Source organism: Triticum dicoccoides, chromosome 2B, assembly GCF_002162155.2.
Source record: "Triticum dicoccoides isolate Atlit2015 ecotype Zavitan chromosome 2B, WEW_v2.0, whole genome shotgun sequence".
Classification (NCBI taxonomy): domain Eukaryota; kingdom Viridiplantae; phylum Streptophyta; class Magnoliopsida; order Poales; family Poaceae; genus Triticum; species Triticum dicoccoides.
The window spans coordinates 506,699,532-506,709,813 of record NC_041383.1 but is presented as its reverse complement, the minus strand read 5'-3'; the positions used below and the strand labels follow the sequence as shown (position 1 = coordinate 506,709,813).

General features: G+C 49.5%; 1 protein-coding gene across 1 annotated transcript in view; it reads left to right on the top strand.

Moving 5' to 3' along the window:
* LOC119364517 overlaps positions 1 to 748 on the top strand; it is a 3,161-nt gene extending 2,413 nt beyond the window's left edge. The window contains exon 2 of the mRNA XM_037629998.1: positions 369 to 748. Coding sequence (XP_037485895.1) covers positions 369 to 527 — 159 coding nt within the window. The 3' untranslated portion in view covers positions 528 to 748. The remainder of the gene's footprint in view (positions 1 to 368) is intronic.
* Positions 749 to 10,282: the final 9,534 nt, after the last annotated feature.

The window sequence follows — 10,282 nt, the reverse complement described above, 5'->3', positions numbered from 1 at the left end:
TGTACTATTATCTATAGTCAAACTAACATCATAATTCTTGTACTTTGTTGGCATGCGCTGTTGCCTTTGGTTTCCTCTTATTTCTACTTGTCAAGTTGACAAGTACCTCCGACCTCCGTAAAGAAATATATGAACATTTAGATCACTAAAGAGTGATCTAAATGCTCTTATATTTCTTTATAGAGGGAGTAGCTATTTGCAGTTTCCTTCTTCCCTCTAAGGTACTCTTACCTGCTTACCTGTGAGTTGGTTGCTGTTTTTCTTCTTCAAAGATTGTGCATCAAAATATCCTCGGTAATGCTTCATTCTCACATTCTTAGACTTGTATTCACATTTGATAGCTGGGCATTGCTTTGGTTTGCTTACAGGAATTCGACACGACATACGGGCCTGCTTGGCACTGCATTGTCGGCACAAGCTTTGGCTCCTACGTCACTCACTCCTTAGGAGGCTTCCTGTACTTTTCCGTTGACAAGGCGTACATTCTTCTCTTCAGAACCGCTGTCGAGCCACTGAGTAAACCGTGATGAGGCCTGGAACCTATCTTCTCACACACAAGTGTAGATTTAGCGCAAATGTGTAATTTAAACTGCTGTTTTAGGAGCTCGACGGCAGCAAGTGTAAGCAGTGGAGAAGGATCACCTCTCCGCATACAGAAGTGTAGCAAACATGCCTCTATGACCTTTAAGTATCTACGTAAGCTGCTGCTGAATACTGCTGACCTGCAAAGCTCTCAGATCTCATTTTACATCCTTCGAGCCGGTTCAAATCATGCCACGGCAAGGTTGCTAAATATGTACTTCGTCTCTTCTAAATTATAAGATGTTTTGGTAGGCTAAAATAGCCTAAAAAAACGTCTTATAATTTGGGACGGAGGTCGTACACATTTGCCACCAGCCTACCCAAACGTCTTTTAATTTGGGACTGAGGTAGTACAAACTTCGTTGGCTATGGTTTGAATGGGTGGACTGGGGAAGGCAGACTAAAGTTACTGTTGAAGATGACAATAAGGCAAAATTTTGGGATTCGCCATGGCTTGAGGGAGTGAGGCTGGAGGACATTGCCCCGAAGGTTTTCTCTATCTCACGATAGAAGGGGAGCATGGTGCAAAATTCCCTTGGAGCACAAGCTGTGAGTTCGCCACCCTGTGGGAGGTGATGATGGTCGGCATAAAACTCAAGCATGATACTAAGAGCATCTCCAGCCGTTGGCCCTCTAGGGGGCGGCTAAAATCGTCGCCTGAGGGTGACCCGGCGCAAAAAGTGGGCCTGGGGCGAGTTGGCCCCCAGGGCCGGCCCCAGGCGTGGAAAAAAATTAGGCAAACTTGGGCTGAAACACGCCAATTTTCGGTAAACTTGGGCTTTTATATTCGCAAACTTGGGCTAAAACACGTCATTGCATATAAAAACTAGTCAAAAAAAACTTGCTGAAGGCTGAGAAGTCGCCGTCGTCGCCGCCATCGTCGGCCTTCTCCTCCTTGACTCGGGCGCCCCTGCTGGACCCCTCCCCGGCTAGTGGTGGCGGCGGCGGCGCGTCGTCGTCGTCGTCGTCGCTGTCGTCGATGATGTCGACGCCGCCTTCGTCGCGGCCTCGGCGGCGCTGCGCGAAGCGCTGTAGGGCGGCGCGCTGGCGCTCCCTCGCCATCTTCAGGGAGTCTTGGTGTGCCCATTCAAGGGCCGCGTCGTCGTCGAGCTCGACCTCGCCGTGCTCCGCCTTCACCGGCGCCAGCAGCCCCGGCTCCATCTTCACCGGCGCGAGACCCGGCTCCGTCTTCGGCTTGACGAAGCGCGGGGGAGGAGCTGACGAGGAGGCGCGCCGGCCGCCCTCGTTGATGACGATACCAGCGCTGCGTGTACGTCGGTCGAGCGGTGTCTCCGCCGCAGGCTCGGCCTTGACGCCGAGCAGCGATGGAGTGCCGGAGGATTGGGAGGAAGAACGCGACGAGGAAGAAGAGGAGGAGGAGCCGAACCTCCTCGGCGCCCATTGCCCATCGCGTCGGCGGTGCGTCAGGGCGGCCGTCCTCGCCGGGGGGTACGGTGGGTTGTTGCCGCCCTCGAGGTGCGTCAGCACGTCGTCGAGGGTGCAGCCGGGGATGCCCCACCAGAGGTGGCGTCCCTCGCCGTTCTTGATGCCACCGACCACCGGCGCCCCGTTGGTGGACGCCAGCCGCTGCTGCTGGCGGCGCTCGAAGTACGCCGCCCAAGCCGCGTTGTTGTCGGCGAATGGCGGCCGAAGCCGTTGGCCGCCGCCTCGTCTCTGGGGAAACGCTCGGCCATCGGGGAGAGGGAGTGGCTGGGGAGAAGAGATCGGCGGGAGAGGGAGGGCTGGGGTGGCACTCCAACGCAGGCGAGCGAGACCATATATAACCGCGCCATCCATGTGTACGCGTCCGAGGGAGGGAAGGCGTCAGCGCGGGTCGGCGCGCCGCCCTGTGATGCGCCGCCCGTGAGGAATCAGTGGCAAAGCTGACCGACGACAGCCTTGCCATTGATTCCCCGCGGGAAACCGAGGCGTCGGGTAGGCGGGCGGTGTCGCTGACGCGGCTGCCCCATGGTGCTTTCGCCCCAAAAATGATTCGCCCGACGCCCCCGAGCGCCCCCCAGCGCGCCGGGTTCGGGTTGGGTCCGCCGGCGCCAATTTCAGTCCGAGCCGGCGAAAAATGGGCCCCTGGGGGCGCGACTGGGCCGATTTTTTAGCGCCGGCGGCCGAAAAGTTGCTTGGGGGGCCTTGTTGGGGGCGCGGCTGGAGATGCTCTAAGGATGCGATAATATGAAGTTCATGAAAAATGGGATGCACTCGACGTCCTTGACCTACATGGTGCAGTTTGAGGGGCTCACTACCACACCCCCACTTAAGACCATTTGGAAGGTATGGACACCCCCCTAAGTTCAAGTTCTATGCTTGGTTGATCATCCACAAATAGGGTTTGCATGGTCTATAGGCCCCATTGTAAAATTTGGTAGATACGCGCTCTTTGTAGCCAAGTCTAAGAATTGCCAGTAGATGTTGTTACACGATTATGGTGTGTTTTGGGGATATAACCCCACGGTGAGACCCGCCCTAACAGGGCCGGGTTAGGCTGTTGGCGACACATAAAGGAAGCGTTAGACAGGCCCAAGAAACCAAGGAACAGAGCCAGGAGGCGTCTTACGAGGTGGACCGGTTCAAGGCCCAAGACCAGATGACAGTGTGTGAGGTGTAAGCCGCCCAACAGCGACTTGCCAAGGAAGGCAAGATGATATAGAGCCGGTGTCGGTTATGAAGTATAAGCCAGTCCGGACTCTTGTAAGCCCAGGGCCTCGAACTGTGTATATAAAGGCGAGTCCGTGCGGCGGGTTAAACTCAAGTTACAATCAGTCGATAGCTAGATTAAGCGATTCCGCTCCCTTGTAATCGATACTCAAGCAATAGCAACAAGAGCAGGAGTAGGATTTTACCTCCACCGTGAGGGGCCGAACCTGGGTAAACTCGTGTCCTTCGTCCCGTTCAACCCCTTCGAGCTAATCATCATAGCGATGGCCTCGCACCAAAGTCCTTTCACTAGGGCATCTGCCGTGTTAACCCCACGACAGTTGGCGCTCACCATGGGGCCAGCGCACGGTGGGTTTCGAGTTCTTGAAGGCTCTTTCCCAGGGATCGAGGGGTACGCCGTTGGCAGGATGACTAAGAGTCACCGCGGCAATCTGTACATCGACGATGTTGGCTGGGGCCTCGAGGCCGACTCAATCGAGTACAGGTACCGGGTTCCCTTCGACAGAATTCACGTCTTCATCAACAAAATCATCGGATCTGAGCCTGAGCCAGACACCTACACCGACCTCATCGAGTCGGCTCGACGCGCGCAACCCACCCGGGTTCAACCCGCCCGAAAGCGTGTCTTCGTCAGTTTCACACAAGGCTTGGAGCTTGTGGAAAACTCTGCATCTGGGGGAGAGACTCTCATCTACTTAGGTGACGAGTCCTCAACTGGAGAGACGGAATCAATCTATAAGCTTCAAGACGGCAGACTTGGGGGCTATTCCGATGGCCACAGTATTTCAGACCCCTGTGAGCCGCCGAGCAGGGCTGCTATCTTCATGGCTAGCACAGGGTTGGCTCTCAACTTGTCAACGACGACAGCAACAACCTCTGACCCGACCGCTGTAAGGGCTGGTGGATCCGGGCCAGGCAGGCCGCCGGCTCAAGTGGTGCTGGATCTCATGGGCACCTTGACAGCTTTGTTGGCAACAAAGGTCACTGCGGCTAATCAGGCGGAGCGCAACGCAGAGGTCACGAGGATTCGGGAGGAGATCACCAAGGTCCAAGAGGATATCATGGCTGAGAACAACCAGACAGGGCGCTGAAGGCTCAGATTGATGCAAAATCAGAGCGTGTCAAGGCGAATGCTTGGCGTTTGAGTTTGGATCAAGATGCATCTAATGCAGTATTCCATAGGAGGTATTAGAGTCTTTTGCTGTTGACATATGATCTGAGGCATTTGTTTAACACCCCTGGGGCGGGTCCGAGTACTCTAGACACGCGGGTGAATCCTCATTTAAACCCGGATATGCTAGAGAATCGGGAGGTGGCTCAGCCTCGCCAGCCTGAGCCAACACGTAGGGAAGATCGGGCACCTAACCCGTCCCCCAATCAGACACCGCCTCCACGTGGCCTAACGCCCACATGCATTTTTCTAACCCGATGGATAACATGTTAGCAGCAGCGACCCGGCTAGCGGCAATTCCTATCACTACAAGAAAAACACTTCCGTGATGATACATGTTTGTCACAGTCGGTCACGTTCTCTTTCATGCATGTACATCCATGACGATTTTATGACAGAATCAAGATAGTCATACCTGTGCTGTCGTATAAGTGTTCCATGACAATACTAAAATTATCATCACGGAAGTGTCCATTTCCATGATGATAAATGGCGCGTCATAGAAGTGCTTTCGTCAAGGGTAACCGACACGTGACATCCATCATAACGGGTCGCCGTTAATCTATCGGGTTCCGGTTTGGATCCGATAACCCGTTAACAACCCCGACCAATGCGGATTTTCCACGTGTAAAATTCCCATTCGCCGGAGGATCCACGTGTCGGCTCAGTGTTGGGACAGATGTCATCCACTCATAGTATGGGAGGCGCCTATGATACGTCAGCACGTGGCAAGGCCCAACAGTGGCCCATTCCGGTGAAAAAGGTCAGCCCAGTAAAAATTAGCAAGCCGGCCCATATAAGGCCTACTTGTGTCAGGTCCATTTAAGCCCACGACCCATAAGAGATGTGCCAATCTGGCCCGTTAATGGCCTGTTAACGATTTGACAGCATTGCAGCCCATCATCAGTTCGAGCCTGTTAACAACCTGCTATATATTTGGGCTCAATATCGGCCTGGTGTGGTTTTGGCCTCTTAACGGCCCATTCAAGGGATGGGCCAATTTTCAGGATGTATGCCTTTCAACATTTTAGAGACCCATTTAAGTGTTGGGCCAATTTTCGGCCGGTGTGTCTTTCAGCCTGTTAATGGTCCATAAATGAGATGGGCCACTGCAGTCGGAACTAAGTTTTGGCCTTTTAATGGCACATGCTCTTCATGGTCCAATACCAACCCCGTTTTGTCTTTTGGCCTGCTAAAGGCCCACAACGCAGTTGGGCCATATACAATACAACCTGACTTTTGGCCTCTTAGCGGCCCATGCTCTTCATGGTCCAGTACGAGCCCACTTTCTCTTTCAGTCTGCTAAAGGCCCATAGTATAGTTGGGCCATATGTAGGCCGACCTTAGTATCAGCCTGTTAATGTCCCGTGAAATCAAATGGGCCCACCTGTTGCCCGCTCTGATGTCAACTTGTTAACAACTCGGGAGGTAACAGGGCCGAGCATTAATTGTCGGCCCGTTTCAATTATAGCGACCCAATAGAGCTTTCGGCCTGGTTACGACCCATTAACTTAATGGGTCCACTAAAGTTCGAACATGTCTGTAGGCCCAATTAGATAATTTCAGCCCATTACGGCGAGCAATTATGCATATGACCAAAACCGATCAATCAAATGCCTATGAGAATTTTGGCCCTTGCGAGCCCATTAGGGAAGCCCATTAAGGGCAGTGGGCTGCTTCCTTCATATAGGGCCCACGACTGTTCATGCTAACTAATAAGTTCACTGCTTTTTTAGCTTCCTAGCGACCAGTTAGCTGGAATGCGAGGTGCGCTAAGCAAATGTACAACATACAAGAAAAAACGTTGCACATCCAGCATATATTACAGGAAATTACATCCATTGGGCAATCAAAGATTGATGCCAGTGCAAATAAATGAACAGAACCTAACGATCTACAAAGTCACAATCTGCAACCTCGGCGCGGATGACGCCCATAAGCATGTGAGCAAGTTCTTCCTTTGCTACACTATCTCTGAAAACATTGATCAGTTGTTGTTGCGCAAGAATGTGCTGAAGGAAATATGCCAAAGAGGCAATAATTAAGTTATTACTTTATATTTCCTAATTTCATGATAAATGTTTATTATTCATGCTAGAATTGTATTAACTGGAAACTTGATACATGTGTGGATACATAGACAAAATACCGTGTCCCTAGTAAGCCTCTACTACACTAGCTCGTTGATCAAAGATGGTTAAGTTTCCTAACCATAGACATGTGTTGTCATTTGATAAACGGGATCACATCATTAGGAGAATGATGTGATGGACAAGACCCATTCGCCAGCTTAGCATTATGATCGTTCAGTTTTATTTCTATTACTTTCTTCATGTCAAATATATATTCCTCCGACTATGAGATTATGCAACTCCCGGATACCGGAGGAATGCCTTATGTGCTATCAAACGTCACAACATAACTGGGTGATTATAAATATGCTCAACAGGTATCTCCAAAGGAGTTTGTTGGGTTGGCATAGATCGAGATTAGGATTTGTCACTCCGAGTATCGGAGAGGTATCTTTGGGCCCTCTCGATAATGCACATCATAAGAAGCCTTGCAAGCAAAGTGACTAATAAGTTAGTTGCAGGATGATGCATTATGGAACGAGTAAAGAGACTTGCCAGTAACGAGATTGAGCTAGGTATAAAGATACCGATGATCGAATCTCGGGCAAGTAACATATCGATGACAAAGGGAATAACGTATGTTGTCATAACGGTTTGACCGATAAAGATCTTTGTAGAATATGTGGGAGTCAATATGAGCATCCAGGTTCCGCTATTGGTTATTGACCGGAGAGGTGTCTCGGTCATGTCTACATAGTTCTCGAACCCGTAGGGTCCGCACGCTTAACGTCCGATGACGATTTTGTATTATATGAGTTATGTGATTTGGTGACTGAATGTTGTTCGGAGTGCCGGATAAGATCACAAACATGACGATGAGTCTCGAAATGGTCGAGAGGTACAGATTGATATATAGGACGATAGTATTCGGACATCAGAAGTGTTCCGAAGGGCACCAGGTACATATCGGGTCACCAGAAGGGGTTTGGGGCACCCCCCCCGACAAAGATATGGGCCTAATGGGCCAAGAGGGGAAACGAAGCAGCCAACAGGGGCTGTTGTGCCCCCCATATGGGCCGAACCAGAGGAGGAAGGAAAGAGGGGAAGAGAGAAGGAAGGGGAGGGATTCGGCCTCCCCCTTCCTTCCCTCCTCTCTCCTCCTTCCTCCCCCCTCCGGAAAATATGGTAAGGGGGGGGGGATTGGACTAGGCCCCCAAGTAGGATTCCTCCTACTTGGGGCGCCCCAAGGCTGTTCCCCTCCCCTCCCACCTATATATACGTGGGAAGGGGGCGCCTATAAGACACATCAACTATTGTTAGCCGTGTGCGGCCTTCCCTCCACAGTTTACGCCTCCGGTCATATTCTCGTAGTGCTTAGGCGAAGCCCTGCGTGGATCACTTCACCATCATCGTCACCACATCGTCATGCTAATGGAACTCATCTACTTCCTTGACACTCTACTGGATCAAGAGTTCGAGGGACGTCATCAAGCTGAATGTGTGCAGAACTCGGAGGTGCCGTACGTTCGGTGCTTGATCGGTCAGAACAAGAAGAAGTTCGACTACATCAACTGCGTTGTCGAACGCTTCCGCTTTTGGTCTACGAGGGTACGTAGATACACTCTCCCCTCGTTGCTATGCATCTCCTAGATAGATCTTGCGTGAGCGTAGGGAATTTTTTGAAATTGCATGCTACGTTTCCCAATAGTGGCATCCAAGCCAGGTCTATGCATAGATGATATGCATGAGTAGAACATAAAGAGTTGTGGGCGGTGATCGTCATACTTCTTACCACCAATGTCTTATTTTGGTTCGGCGGTATTGTTGGATGAAGATGCCCGGACCAACCTTACATGACCACGTTCATGAGATCGGTTCCACCGACAGACATGCAACTAGTTTTGCATAAAGGTGGCTGGCGGGTGTCTGTTTCTCCAACTTTAGTTGAATCGAATTTTAGTGCGGGCAGTCCTTGTTGAAGGTTAAAACAACAATCTTGATAAATCATCATTGTGGTTTTGTGCCGTAGGTAAGAACGGTTCTTGCTAGAAGCCTGTAGCAGCCACGTAAAACTTGCAACAACAAAGTAGAGGACGTCTAACTTGTTTTGGCAGGGCACGTTGTGATGTGATATGGTCAAGACATGATGTGATATACATTGTTGTGTGAGATTATCATGTTTTGTAAAAGTTATCGTCAACTGGCAGGAGCCTTATGGTTGTAACTCTATTGTATGAAATGCAAACTCCATGTAATTGCTTTGCTTTATCACTAAGCGGTAGCGATAGTTGTTGAAGCAATAGTTGGCGAGACGAGCACATCGCTACAATGGAGATCAAGGTGTCGAGTTGGTGACGATGGCGATCATGACGATGCTTTGGAGATGGAGATCAAAAGCACAAGATGATGATGGCCATATCTTGTCACATATTTTGATTGCATGTGATGTTTATCTTTATGCATCTTATTTTGCTTAGTACGGCGGTAGCATTATAAGATGATCCCTTAACTAAATTTCAAGGTATAAGTGTTCTCCCCGAGTATGCACCATTGTGACAGTTCTTCGTGTTGAGCACCACGTGATGATCGGGTGTGATAGGCTCTACGTTCACATACAACGGGTGCAAGCCAGTTTTGCACATGCGGAATACTTGGGTTAAACTTGATGAGCCTAGCATGTACACACATGGCCTCGAAACACTGGAGACCGAAAGGTCGAACGTGAATCATATAGTAGATATGATCAATATAGAGATGTTCACCATTGATGACTACTCCATATCACGTGATGATCAGACATGGTTTAGTTGATTTGGATCATGTATCATTTAGATGACCTGAGGGATGTCTATCTAAGTGGGAGTTCTTAAGTAATTTGATTAATTGAACTTAATTTATCATGAACTTAGTCCTGATAGTATTTGAAAATTCTGTTGTAGATCAATAGCTCGTGTTGTAACCCCCTATGTTTTTTGATATGTTCCTAGATAAAACTAAGTTGAAAGATGATAGTAGCAATGATGCGGACTGGGTCCGTGATCTGAGGATTATCCTCATTGCTGCACAGAAGAATTATGTCCTTAATGCATCGCTAGGTGAGAGACCTATTGCAGGAGCAGATGCAAACGTTATGAACGTTTGGCGAGCTCGATATGATGACTACTTGATAGTTTAGTGCACCATGCTTTACGGCTTAGAACCGGGACTTCAAAAGTGTTTTGAACGCCACAGAGCATATGAGATGTTCCAAGAGCTGAAATTGGTATTTCAGACTCATGCCCATGTCGAGAGGTATGAGACCTCTCACAAGTACTTTGCCTACAAGATGGAGGAGAATAACTGTAGCGACCACGATCCCAATGGATCGAAGTCTCTGTGCTTAAGTGTCATCCTTGGATCGGTATCCTGACACACACATGACTCGAGGAATTATAACAGAGTTCAATCACACACTTATTACATCGAGGTCCTCATAAAGAGTATTTATTACACAAATAATATGGTTGAAGGCCATTTAAACAAAATTACTGCGGAAGCTTCAAAAATAAATGAGTCCATCAAACTCCAATGGCATAGCTGAGTGCATGACAACGACCTAGCGCACCTTATTCTTCATCGGTAAAGTCCGCAACATGAGACGTTACACCCGTGTAGGTCAGCACATGGAATATGCTGGCAGAGTTACACTGTAGAGCAAATGAATGAAAGCAACTATATCTACATGCATATTTGGCTGGTGGAGGCTGTAAGTTCAAGGTTTTGCATAAAGCTAGTTTTCCCTACAACA